This window comes from Euprymna scolopes, chromosome 29, assembly GCF_053919585.1.
Source record: "Euprymna scolopes isolate OS-2025 chromosome 29, ASM5391958v1, whole genome shotgun sequence".
Lineage (NCBI taxonomy): Eukaryota > Metazoa > Mollusca > Cephalopoda > Sepiida > Sepiolidae > Euprymna > Euprymna scolopes.
The window spans coordinates 28,999,398-29,014,012 of record NC_136510.1 but is presented as its reverse complement, the minus strand read 5'-3'; the positions used below and the strand labels follow the sequence as shown (position 1 = coordinate 29,014,012).

Genomic DNA, 14,615 nt, shown 5'->3' with positions numbered 1-14,615 from the left:
TTGTCCTGCCTTAATAGAGTTCAAAATAGACTTCGTAGCCTCGTAAGAGATGTCCTTTTCTCTTCCTTGCAACCTCTATCTCACAGAAGAGATGTTGCGAGTTTGTCTCTGCTTTATCATTATTTTCATGGCAAGTGCTCGTCTGAGCTTCAATCTATGGTCCCCCCTCGCTAAACTTTCATGAAAAACACTCGTCTAGCCAAAATCACTTTCAATAATTTCCTACACTCTTTATCTGTGCCTAAACCTAAATGCAGATTCCATGAACAAAGCTTCTTTCTTAGAACTACACGCCTGTGGAACTCTCTTCCGTTTGCTTGCTTTCCAGCTAATTACAATTTGATCGTCTTTAAGTCCAACATAAATCTTGATAAACCACCCCTCTAAGTAATCCAATTTACAAAATTTCCACTGTTTATATTAACTATGCTATAATCACATTGACCAATGTATACTCATTAACCCTTATCCTCGAATGGCCCCCGGGCCTTGATAAGTGGTGATTCCTGTGTAAAAAAATAAAAATAAAAAAAGACTGGAGGTCTTCCTCTAAGGTTTCAGTCATTACCACATTTGCCTTGATGTAGATAAAGCATAGTTTTATATATATACACACACACAAGCATCCTGCCCACTGTTGCCCGGTCATAAAATATGCTTAAATATATTTTATTTCATGCAGATTTTGTATTTACTATTATAGTCAATTCTCTATTGATTATATTATACCCAATATATAGTGCTGATTTAAAAAAATTTTTTAAATATAAATAAATAATAAATGACTTGAATGCCATCAGGTAGAATCGAAACCAAAACATTTAGCTATCCAGTAATATTCACTACCATATGAGCTAACGACAGATGAATATCAAAACTTTAAAAATTAAGGCAGTTAAATGTATAAATGTATATTTACACATGCATGGAAGATATAAATTAAGTCGACTTATGCTTGCCAAGTTCCATTTTGATCTCTTAGAAGCTATATTTACTGGCTAAAAACCAAATCGAATTTGTTCCACGTTCGAATTCCTTATACATCAAGATTCAAGTGTGTAGACCAAAAATTGACTGAGTAGTTTGGTAGAGAGTTCTGCACACACACTAGCTCAGTTATATATATATATATATATATATATACACACACTTAAGTATCATGATAAATATTATAGGAAAAAATATATATATATATATATATATATATATATATATATATACACACACACACTTAAGTATCATGATAAATATTATATATATATATATATATATATATGAGAGAGAGATTTATTAGTTATTTATAGCAGTTGTTTTAGAAGTAATTAAGAAATCAAACACATTTGGTTGAACACAACATTCACTCATTTTTTGTAATTAATGACATGACCACAGGTTTCATCTGACAATAACTTTTGAAACCATTGGTATAAATGGCTAATCTTTTTAATATTCTGCTTATTCCTTCCTTAGTCCGACCCTTACACTTTGAAAAAAGTGTAAATCCAATTTTTGAAGGCCAAACTGCTTCAGAAAAGGCTAAATTCTCAAAATTTGGCTTTAAAAAGCCAATCTTGCAACTCTGGATAAGAGTATGAGAGTGACCTCCCTTTGATGTAGCATCGTTTTCTAATATTATAATAATATATGGTCATCGTTGTAATGGTATGAGAAAGAAATTCACAGTAATTCCAATGTACAGTGGTTCTTCGCTGAAGAAAGAAATCAGCAAAACATTATGTAAAAAGAGGGAACATTCGAAAGAAACAGGGCAAAGTCTGTCAAGAAGTGCTAGACTGAAGGAATAAATTAAAGATTGTCTCTTGCAATGTGATTATATTATTTGTATTGAACTATGTAGCACAATATTACTTTCTGAGTATTTATCAGTACTTATCAATTTATCTCGTTTGGGTCAATTCTATATTTAAAATACAATGGACAATATTTTCATAGAAATGTTAATAAACTTATTTGCTGCATGCTATTAATTTTTCTGTCCAAAAAAATAAATTTTTCGCACCATCTAGAAAAGTATCAGCTTTATCAAAGCATAATTGTTGATAAAATATATTTTTCATTCTGTGGAATTTCCATGGCTTCTGCTAGTCAATATATAATTGTATAGTGTATGTATATATATATATACTAGCAGTTCAGCCCAACTTTGCTCGGGCCCTATGTACTGTTCATAACTTGCCCTACTTGTGAATACATTTTATGTAAGATTTCAAATGTTTAGACCAAAATTTGTCCGAGTAATTTTGTAGAGACCGCAGAGGTCAACTTATTTAAACTTTGACCCGTTAACATTTATTATTTTGGTCTCAAATCAAAATACAAAGTTTTACCCATGTCCAAGTTACCTACATCTAAAATTACAAGTGTATAGACCCAAAATTGGTGAAGGAGTTTGGTAGAATCTGCAAAGGTCAATTCTTTCAACTTTGACCTTTTGGCAGCCAAATTTTCGCCCCAAAACTGATTAAAATGCTTGCCACATATCTGAATACCTGTTATGTAAAATTTTAAATGTTTAGACCAAAAATTGGCAGAGTAGTTTGCTAGACACCGCAAAGGTCAAATTTTTTAAACTTTGACCTCTTGGCAGCTCAAATTTTCAACCCAAACCGATTAAAAAGGTTGCCCTATCTCTGAATACCCTTTATGTAAAATTTCAGGTGTTTAGACCAGAAATTGGCTGAGTAATTTGGTAGAGACCACAGAGGTAAATTTTTTTAAAAACTTTGACCCCAATTTAGACCCCTTAACCTTTATTTTTTGGGGCTCAAATCAAATTAAAAAGTTTGATCCATGTCCAAGTAACCTACATTTAAAATTTCAAGTGTTTAGCCAAAATTGGCGGAGGGGTTTGGTAGAGTTTTCAAAAGTCAAAGCGTGGAACTTTTTGACCTTAGTTTAAAACCGTGCATTGTTTGGACAGTGATGTTATGTTTATTGGGTAGGAATTTATTAAAAGGAAAATAATTTTTTTTTTTTTTTCCAGAAAAAGGCTGATTGCAATATTAGAAATCGTACAATGCATAAGTACCAAATTTTTTTTTTGTCATTCAGGGTTTCAGGTAGAATTTAAGTAACATATCGTTTTTAAGGATAATTCCTCTAAAAAAAAAAAAATAAAAAAATACTAATTCCCTTTCAATAAGTTTTTTATCAAAGAAACGAACGCACCATACAAACGTTAGTACTCATTTTAAATTTGACAGAAATGTCTGAAGAGGAATAGCGTATAGTTTGCTGAAAACCTGGGTAACAAATGTAGGTACTTATGCAGTATAAGAACTATGCTATCGTCAGAATTGTAAAAGCAGCTTACGGAAAACAATGGAAGGTGTCAAAACACTGAGCATCTTAATGCTAATACAAAAATATTTTAAAACATTTTTTTGCTATTATTATTTTAAATATTAAAAAAATCTAAACATTTACCCTTATTTGAACAAAACAAAACAAAAAAAATCATCAAGAAAAAAAAAAAGAAACTTTGTTTGCTATCACTTGTTCGTTATTCTAAAAAAACGTATATTTATTCATGAACCTTAGCTTACAATAAAGTTTTTTTTTTCTTGATTTGAATTTCAAATTTCTAAAAGTTTCACAAAAATTATCTAATGATTAATAAGTGATATTTTCATTTTTCAATTAATTTTTCATTGAATTAGCTTCGTACTAACAGAAACAATGTTTTTCATTGAAAAAAGAATTACGAAACTTTCATTCAACACCTACCAGCATTTTCCGTAAATTGCTCAAACAATTTCAATGATAGCCGAGAAGTACCCAAATCTATAGCCATAACGTAGTTCATGGATAAATATTTTGCTCTTTTATTTGAGCAAGTTCTCTCAAGTCATCATTCTGTCTCACAACTAATCTACTTCAGACATTGTTATATTGTAATACATAAATAGAAGCGTTTGCTTCTCATGCGGAAGGATAGTATCCTCTCCACGCGATACAATATTATCATTTATCACTTTAATGGTCGGTGCAAGGTTGACTATGTAGGTTGTACCATCCAACGCTTGGAGGTGAGAATTTCCCAAAATATTCCTCCTTTGATACACAAGCACAGAAAATGGTCAACATCCAGGTGTTCACAAACACACAAGTCAGCTATTTGTGACCATTTATTGCAATGTCAAGTCTCCACTGGAGGGTACAAGGATGAAGCATTCTCTATTTTGAACGGAGCATGTTTGAAGATGTATTTAAAAAATTCTCAAAGCAGTTGCTATCAATTTATGACAACTATTTCTGTGCAAACAAAAAGGGTACACCCACAAGTTGGAGCTTATGGGTGTACATTAAGAATGCGTGTGTGTATGTGTTATTCGTTTAAATATATATCTCGACAGACATTTCATGGTTTAATCTTGGATAATATAATATTTTATTTGTATTATTTTGGACTACTTCAGACTACTGTTGTGTTATTTTCACAAATTCCTTGTGGATCGTGGCACAGTGGAGAGAGTACTTGGTAAAAATTCAGTTATAAAAGCAAAAGTTCAACCCTCAGTGCAGGCGACACTCAAAATACAATTGTGAATTATTTAAGACTTCTACCCAATCATGGCCAAAGGCACAAGAGCATGCTACCCCCGTGGATTAAATAAAGAGTTCCGTTCGAAATTCCATGTAAATTCCAGAGTTTGACAAGATACACCTGAAGAAGGTTGGAGGTTACATTGACTGAAATGTTGTGCAAATAACACAAGATGAGAACAGTAATCCGAAGAATCCAAATAATACAAATAGTCAATCCTCATCTCAAAAATTCAGAAAAATGTCTACCATAATTAATTGATACATTAATTAAGACCAATAGATGCCATAATTACTTCTCTACAACAGATCTCCTAACTCTTCTTTGATTACAAGCCCTTGATATATATATGTAGTAAAATTTTCAAAGTATAAGCTCAATAGTTGTAATTTATAATTTCAGAGCACACAGACAAAATACAGATTCTAGTGACTAGCTATCATATATATATATATATATATATGAGATTCATTTTATATAATTTTTTTACATCCGTTCCGTTGTCTATCCTGACAAACAAGATCTTTTTTCATTGTTCTGGAAAATTCAAGATATATTTGGATACTTTGTTATTTTGGATAAATAATGAAATAAACATAAAAAAAATTTTCTGTGATTTTCCAGAATATCAAACAAAGAAAAAAATAGGTGAAAAAATAAATTCACAATAAAATAAATGCTACCAAAGACCAGCTAAGTTACTCTTTTACCTACCTGAATAAATTTTTTATGTTTCAACTTATTTTAAAGCATTTTTTTTTTACTTCAAAATAAAGGTAGTGCAAAGCCTGTCGAGTTAGAATGAAAAACAAAATGGTGATCTCATCAAAGCCATGGTTGAGCTTCAATAATTGTTCAAAAATCGAAAATTAAAAATGCTGGTAATCTGCATTCTATTGCATATATATGTGTGCGTGCATGTATGGGTGTGAGTGTGTGTGTGTGTGCAATGGAGTTTATTTAATATTAGAGAAATTACACGTGGTATTTTGGGGTCTGCAGGCTGAGTTTCCAGTATTTCTGTGAAACAAAGTATCAATGGATGACCAAACTAATGTATAGTGGTCTTTGAAATAAATATATTATGGCTATATAGAGATCAAATTTATTTTTAAACATGATGAATTAAAAAATAAAAATAATGAATGGGCTACCTAACTGGTTTCAAACCTCACTCATAACTAAATCACAGTTAAAAATTACAATTCAAAATTTAGCTCTTAAGCAAGATTCAGAACTGGTTAGGTAGCTCTTTCATTCTTTCTATTTTATCATGTTTAAAAATGAATTTGGTCTGTATATATAGAGACCTAATTAAATTTTGTGCCCTCCAATATAATATATATATATATATATATATATATATATATATATGTATTTTTTTTTTTTTATATGAACAAATGTAATTTAAAATGGTCAACAGGGAAAAATTAAATTTAAATACAAAATAAATGAAATTTAAATTTACATTTTTTTTTGCATTTAAAAATTTTTACCTTAATTTTCCTCAAACATTTTTGTGCATGCACATGTGTGTGTGTGTGTGTGTGTGTGTGCATATTCAATAAATTTGTTGAAAAAAAAAAAAAAAAAAAAAAGATGGTAATACTTATATTGTTGTCTTTGAAAAATACTTTAAATAAAACTCTTTGGAGAATTCTCTCAAGACGACAAACATTGTCATACAGAGAAAGCCAAGAGGCAAGTCTATAGAAAAGAAAGTGCGTCAAAAAGCTTGCGATTTCCGGCGTGAAGGCAAGCACCAACGGTCTCTGTAACTCTGTTCGATAATCAAACTGCTCATCAGAGCTTTCGCATCGTAACCCGACGACGACGACAACTGCGAGTCCACCATTCCCCAGCCACAGTTTTTTAGGTACTCACCCAACCGCAAACGGATGTTGCTACCGTTCAACTCTATCTCAGCAAATTCAAGCCCGTTCTTAGTCTGTAATTTTTCGAGGGCCTCCATGCCAATAAGATGTGCTGGCAGGGATACTATCACATCCTTGCGCCCGGATAAAATAGTCTTCACCCTTGAGTTGTTTGTGGGCATAGTTGCCGTGGAACCTGTTCTCACTTCAATGATCTCCAAAAAGACGCCCCCTTCCTTGTCTGCTTGATCCTCCCGGAGTTTACATAAATCTTGGATCAGGGGCTTTATCTGATAAAAATCTGCCTCCGTCAGAAGCAGGTCATACTCCTTAAAGTCTATGGGAAGCGAGAGTTTCTTGGAGCGAAGAAAGTTTAATATGTACCGAAACATGACGCCGTCCCGGTCGATGAAGTAGAAACCGCTTTTGTCAATGGTTGTTGGGTAGGAGCCGTTAAACATGGTCCCGAGCATGGAGTCTGCGTAACGGCAAAGTGTCGATCGTGTTGTAGAGTAATGAGTACCACCAACGTTCAGGTTTACGATGTCTTCCGCCATGACAAGTACATTTGGTAGCTGAACCCTCACGCTAGGACGACAACTGCAAAGAAAGATGGAAAAAAAAGAAAAAAAAAAATTTACAGCAAAATTTCTAAAATCAACTTTAATATCATAAGTAGGGATATGACAACAGCATATTCTTTTGTTTTGACTCTCGAATGTATATCAGTGTATATTTTATATGCTTTTAAATAGAGTGATGTGGTTCTCGCTTGATTAACTGTGTCAGATGTGTACTCGAGAATCAAAACAATGAAAAGAATATGCTGTTGTCATAGTTTAGTACTAAGGTATATAATTTTTTTGTGTGTGTGCTTATTTAAAAACAGGATGACAAAGAAGTAAATATTCATATTAACTTTTTTTTTTTCAATTTTATTTTGCTTTCGCTGGGGATAGGGCATCCTACTAGATGGCGGGCATTCACCTGTTATCTCGTAAATTCCAACCAAAAGAACTTTTTAAGATTCTGATTGCCCCTTTAAGTGCAAGTGCTTGAATTTCTCTTTCGCTTGGTTCAACGAGCTTCAATCTATAGCCCCCCCCTCCCTTTGCCAACCTTTCACAAAAATCACTCATCTAGCTACAACCACTAGCAACAGTTCACTCACTGTGTCGAAATCTAAATGCAAATTCCATGTTTAGTTAAGATACATCACATGATGATTTTGGCGTATTCTTTTTGAAACAGTCTGTTTTTGGAAAATTCTAAATAAAATATATCATAAAATTATATTATAAATATAAGGTTCCTCAATATTTAATTGTTTATTCGTATCGGGTTGGTTCAAGTTAGTTGCAGGTTTGAACTGTTAAATATTAGTACGTTAAAAAAATAAATAAATGAATAAAAATAAATGATAAATTGGAGATTGAGCTTATTTTAATTTTCTGGGTTAATTTGTCAAAAGAAGGAAGTCAAAGGGAAGCCAAAGGTAAAGAAACTTAGAATTGAATCAACCATCACGAAATTGAATGAAGCCAATATATATCTACAAGAGAATCTAAAGATGGTTACTGGACTGAAAATCTGAATATTATAAAATGGTCTTGTTCTTATTTATTTGTCTATTTGTTTGGCTCTTTGTTTGATCAGGCCATGATGGTTTAGTCTCTGAAGTGTCTGTCTTAACAGCTGCGCTCATCTTGTCTCTGAGCGTGGGTGTGTGTGTGTTTCAGAACATATAACATATACATAACGACATACCCATCTTCTGCTGGGCCTCTGGAGGATTCGTCAATGTTTTGGTGGAGCTGGTTCTGTAACAACAAAGATGCATGCAAGACAGGAACCCAAGACGAATGGTTGTATATTTTCTTTCTTCACTCCCAGGCATTTTGTCACAAGCAGACTGGAGTGAATGACGATCTTTGCTTGTGGTTCCATTTGGAAACCATCACCCCCTTATGGGGAGCCTGTCTGCCCTATCTTGTCTCTTCGGCATCTAAGAACAAACTCACTAAAATTAACTCAGTTTCTTCAAACTGGAACCCTTGACATGTCAGATTCGGTCCCCATTTGCATACCTTCTGGTGCAACTTGATTGGTCACAGAGTTTGATTCATGTCACAGCATGATCCTTTGATCCTTTCTCCACCTGTATCTCGCTCAACTAATCGTTTCCTACGATTCAATCTATTGTTTACTTTGCTAAATAGATAAACAATTAGATAGATGGATAAACCGATAAATGAATAAATGCTTACTACCCGATGTTGTCCAGTGATTACATAACAGATCAGCTTTTGGCTAAGTGCGAAAATGACAAGCATGCAGTGATATGCCAGGATTGGTTGGTTGGTTGTTTTTGTTTTACGGCATATCAACCCTTTTTGGGTTATTTAATGCCGAATCCAAAGATTTTGAAGAAAAATTCTTTTAATAGAGTATATTTGTTGTTTTCACGTCAGTTTCTATTCAACCCATAGTTGGGACCCTAACAGGTACTACCACTCCGGGTCAGAGTGGACCTGGGAGCAATGGTAATTAAAGGGTGACTCCACACTCCCCAAAGCCCACAAGCTGGGGCCTCACCACTGGATATAGTTTAAGGTCATATCCAGGACCAGATATGCCAGGAAGATTTGACGTTTGTGGAGGGAATCCAGAAGAGTCTGGTTAAGTTCAAGGAAACGGTTTCTAATTGGGGAATGTGACAACAAAATTTTATAAAAACTCTAATGGTATGATTGAAGATTCAAGGTTTAGTGCTTGAAAGCAATTCCCCCTCGAACAAGTTTGAATTCAGGACATTCCTGAAATGTTTGGAATTTTACACGTCAATGTTGACCAACGAAGCGGATAAATGTTGAACTCAGAAACAAGCTTAAAGGTTTTCCCACCAATATCATGTCAGAGAATTACGAAAGGATTCTGAATGTGCTCATGGATAGATTTTTTAATCCCAATGATATAAGAGATAAAAATTTTTTAAGACATTCTTCCTTTAGCAAACTTCGAGTGATTGAAAAATTATGTAGAACGTATCAGAGCTGATTTGATCAAGTTAGATCGACTCTTCAATGGAGATTTTTTTTTTTTTTTAAAGAAGGTTATCTTTCAGACAGCTAGTTGCTCATGTATTATTTATAAGGATTCCTGCCAAGATTTGAAAGAAACTAATGTCCCAAAGCATGTAAAGCTCCTTCAATCAAAACCATTGTTGAAATTGTGCCTGAAATTATCAAGTTCATTACCACTGTACCTGCTTGCCTAAAAGAGAGAGGAAAATTGTGTGTCAAAAACGTCCGTCATTTTGCCTGTTAAACGTCATGATGTGAACATTAACTCAAGGGAATCCTTCCAAAATAAGGAAATTCACCCTAATAAAAGCACTTCTGGGAATAACCTGGGATTTATATCTTGCAAATCTTACTGTTCAAGGCTTAAACGTGTAGGAAAGCTTGATGCGTGTAAAAACTGTTTGGGTTCTCACTGTAATGTGGCCGTTATATTTTAATCGTATCAAACTTCTTGGATTCACACATTGTCTGGTAGAGTCGCAAAGGAACAAACAAAGAAAAAGAAAACTCCAACTTTGATTTTTTTTTTTTAAAAGTGCAAACAAAAAAGCATTTATTTGTGGTTCTTCCAACAATAATGCATTTTATTATCTTTCAAAAGTGTTTTGCAACGCTCTGTTACATAACATGCGCTTTTTAAAAGTCTCTCCCCCCACCATCACCACCATCATCTGACACCGGTCATAGCTAGCACTTTCTCGTTCTTGTGTTCACACATCCATCTTTCCCAGCATGCAACTTTTTTTTTTTTGCTCGACCACATGCTTTCTTTTTTTTCTCCTCGTATCTGTGACATCAGCATGCGCACACTTAATTTGCATATGTGCTGAGACGGTGTTGCATAGGGATGGGGTCTTTTTAAGAGATAGGATGGGGACATTCATTTGATGAGGAGAGAGCAGAGACATTTGTGAGAGATACAATTATACAGTTCTGTAGATTCTTAACATAGATTAGATGACTGAGAGGGGCTGATCAGTTCTTGTAACACAGGAGGGGAAGAATCATTACTTATGATGGAGAGGGGGACACAGAGAGGGGGACACATTACTTAGGATGGAGGGGGGGGACACATTACTTAGGATGGAGGGGGGGGACATTACTTAGGATGGAGGGGGGGGACACATTACTTAGGATGGAGGGGGGGGACACATTACTTAGGATGGAGGGGGGGGACACATTACTTAGGATGGGTTATACAAAGTTCATTAATAATAGAATGACGACATGAAGACTGCAGTTACAAAAATATGATGATGACATCCAGGAATTAAAACTCGTTTCTACATGTTTAATGTTCTAACCCTTCGCTTCTAAAAGGGGACCCTCCTGATGTCAGCTCTGTCTCCATCCAACTCGACTCTGGACTCTGTCTCTCTCTCTATCTGACTGCCCCGACTTCCTCTTCTTCGACTGAACTAGCTCCCATATTGAGAATTCATTTCTGCCATGACGTCATATGTGTGTGTCAATGTGGTCGACCCACGTGGCCTAAACATGCGTGGTTTGCACATGTTTCCAAACCATTTCTGCAGACAAAGAATCCTCAGTAACCTATTTTTCGACCTAACTTATTTTTTAATATGTTTTTAAATTGCTATTGCTCGTTCTTCTCTAGCTGACCTTATTTTAATTCAGTTTTCATAAAAAGAATTGAACAATCAAAATTCCTTTTACAACAACATATCTAAACTATTTTATGTGAAACTGAACAATGCGAAATTCCATTTCTGAACCTTGCTTACAAAGTTCGAATCTCGGTCTATCCTAATCCCATTTTCACTTATCTAATGTTTTTCTTACTTAAGCGATGTGTTTGAAGTCTCAACAAATAAAGAAAACAAGGTCAATTTTTACGACGTGCCCCAGCATATTATAAACACCCCAACCTCCGAAATTCGTTCTTAACATGAGGTGGTTGGGGGTGTTTATAGTGTTGAAGAACAGCCATCTGTTCTTGTAAGTGAGTAAATTTGAGATGGGATAGCCGAGGATTCAAACTTGTGAAGCTAGATTTGGAATTGAGAATTCCGATCATAAGTTAAAATAAATGCAGAATGTTATCGAAAATGGAATGTAGAATTACCATTGTTGAGTTCACATAAAATAGATATCTGTTTATTGAAAAAGAAATGTAATGATGTAATTTTGTTTCTGTTAAAGAAATGAAATTAAAATAAGGAATTTAAAAATGGACAATGGAAAATATTAAACATATTTGCAAAGTGGGTTAGGAAAATTAGGTTAGAGGAAGCATGTCAGGCCAAGAGTATGATATGCACGTGTTGGGCATGCAATGACGTCATGTGTTCTCAATATAGAGAGCTTTAGTCAGAGTCAGTCAGGAAGAGAGAAGAGGAGTCAGAGATAGAGCTGACATAGAACCTTGAAAGTGAAGGGGAGAAGAAAGAATCATGTAAAGACTTGAATTCCTTAATGCAAAGCCATTGACCGGTCGAAATGGAATAAACAACATCACCATCTTTTTGTATCTGCGTCTTCGTGTTATGTTATTCAACAGAAAAGGTATTGTTAATTTATATTATAAGAACTTTGTGAAAATCATCTCAAAAATAGGTAAAGAAATATGTGTGTCAATGTTATAAAAACATTCACAGAACTGTCAAAAGTATAAATGTCAAACTATATCTCGGTCTATCTATCTATAAATTCCCCTCTCATTGAATTACATGTTCTCGGCTCTCTTGTATTAACATTTACCCTATCTCTTTATATATACAGAACTGTCTCTCTCTCTCTCTCTCTCTCTCTCTCTCTCTTTATATATATACGCGATATCAGAACACAACATGAACACTCTAAGACTCTCTCTAACACGAACAACAACTTTATACGTCATCCCTTCTAAAATATAACCAGTATGCAACAATAGTACGCTGGAGCATATCGTTAAAAAATACCGAAAACAAAGTTGGATGCTAGTGCACTTATTGATCCGCGCTATTTTTAAAATAGCATTTTCAATTTTAGTTAAAGTTTTACAATGTCTGTTTTTATTAAATTGTTAGGTGAAAGTACACAACACCCTCCCGTCTCCATGTTAAGAATGGTTTTCAAAATAACGTAATTATTTCAACACGGATCAATAAGTGCATGAGTACCCAAAATTGTAGAAGAAACTTACCTAATTTTTACGATATTTTTGTTTATTAAATTAAGTGAAAGTACAGAATAGTTACAAAATACCCTTCCCTCCCCATGTTAAGAATGGGGTTCTAAATAACGTTATTTCAGCACGGTACCTTCTCTGCATAAGGCCTTTTTTTTCCTTCTTTTTTTTAATTCGGTACTTTCATCTAACGTTAGCAGAAATATTAATAAACAAAAGATGCAGTAAAAATTTAATTTAGCTTGAAAATCCTATCTAAACAATAGCACGGTATATATTTCTGCATAAGTATCCCCTCAAAATATATCGGAACAAGACTATTAAAACTGGTGGGGGAAGGGAAATGAGGGGGTCTTTTCGGTCATCCTCTATCTTAAACCGTTCACTTTAGTCTCGGTTAGAAGTGGGATAATAATCCTGGAACATAACAACAATTTCGTTCGCAAATTGGGGTGATTATTGTGCGGTATCGTACACGTTTGCCTTTTAAGTGTAAACTTCAAAACAAAAACATAAATGCAATAAAAAACAATGGGGGAGGGGGCAAGAAAAAAAAGTAAACAAAAATTAAAACTTACCACGCATCGCTGGTTGCGTCAAACGAAAACAGACCAACATTTAGGCAAGTTGTTAGTTATTTAACGAAGTAAGCTTGTTTTCGTAAATAGAAAGTTGAACATCAGTTTATGGAGCAGCTGTAGTTCGTGTAAAAGAACTCCACAGAAGAGGTAAAAAAGCGTCTGTTTTTATATTACCTTTTTTTTTTTTAATTTTATTTATTTTAAATTCCTTTCGGGATTAACTAAACCAATAAAATTAATCCATGAATTTTGTTCAGAATTTCATTTTTTTTTTTTTTTTTTTTTTTTTTAATGCCTCGTTTTCATTTTACGGTGTTGTTGCTTTTTTGTTCCCTTTGTGTTTTTGTTCCGCAAAAGAAAAACTATACGATTAAAATTTTAAATTAAATGTTTTTTTTTTTTTTTTTTTTTAGTTAATTATATACACAATCTTATATTTTTTTTGTTTTTTTATAACGTAAAACGGTGAAATTTAAAAATCGAAAATCTTAATTTAAAGGACAAGAAAATAACAACAACAACAAAAAAAATGTCAACATCGATAAATATTTCTTCTTGTGTTGGGTAGTGAGAAGATTGGAGACGAAAACATGATATTTTTTAGTTGTCATTTGCTTTCCAAATAAATAAATAAATAAATAAAGCAGAATTAAAAAAAAAAAAAACTCGTTGACAAGATGTACTTAAAACTAAACTGACCCTGCGTGCGCTGTTATTGTTGAAATAGTAAAAAAAAAAAATGTTTTTAAATGATACAGATGCTGTCGAGCAAGAGAGAAAAGGATAGCTTTGTCAGGCAGAGATGAAAAAGGAATTCTTGCACGAATCAACCGATATTATTACAAAAAGGGGAACGGCAGCCGTGTTAAGATTGTTTGGTGGATAAAATCCAACACGACACACGGCTGCCATAACAAATCTCGCCAGACGCATGCGTATTCAGCCGGTGCAGTGTTCACCAGGTTGGCCAGATCTAGGCCTCCAAGAGATAATTCTTGATGGCCGCGTTAAGGCCAAAATTTGCGAATTTGGCCTATTTTTAATAACAGTTTGGCTTTCACAAATTGTATTTGGCCTTTTTTTTAATTTTAATTTTTTTTTTTTTTTACAAATTTGGCTTTAACTTTTTTTTCGATTATTTTACAAAAATATTTATTTAATAGTAATTATTCAAGAAATCGTTTTTTAAGCAGTTTGATTATCAAATATTGTCTAAGTTTTTTTTTTTTAAATTATAGCCTTTTCTTTTGTGAGATTTCTCCCACAAGGTTTTTGCCCTCAGCAGAATGGAAGAAAACCAATCAGAAATTACAACAAGCTCATCTTAAAACTTCAACGTAAATTTTATTAAAAAAAGGTCCAAGTTGCAAAAGATGCATC

The 14,615-nt window shown here is 33.7% G+C and overlaps 1 protein-coding gene across 1 annotated transcript; it reads right to left on the bottom strand.

Moving 5' to 3' along the window:
- Positions 1-5,944: 5,944 nt before the first annotated feature.
- LOC145252564 (BTB/POZ domain-containing protein KCTD21-like) lies at positions 5,945-14,157 on the bottom strand. Its single transcript, XM_080112133.1, has 2 exons — positions 13,233-14,157; positions 5,945-7,041 (listed from the first exon to the last, which is right to left on the bottom strand). Exon 2 carries the CDS (start codon positions 6,996-6,998, stop codon positions 6,294-6,296), a length of 705 nt encoding a protein of 234 aa, XP_079968259.1. The 5' UTR covers positions 6,999-7,041; positions 13,233-14,157; the 3' UTR covers positions 5,945-6,293.
- Positions 14,158-14,615: the final 458 nt, after the last annotated feature.

What these genes read in the sequence shown, in the direction of transcription:
- LOC145252564 (XM_080112133.1), bottom strand. Translation starts at nt 6,998, where the DNA reads ATGGCGGAAGACATCGTAAACCTGAACGTTGGTGGTACTCATTACTCT.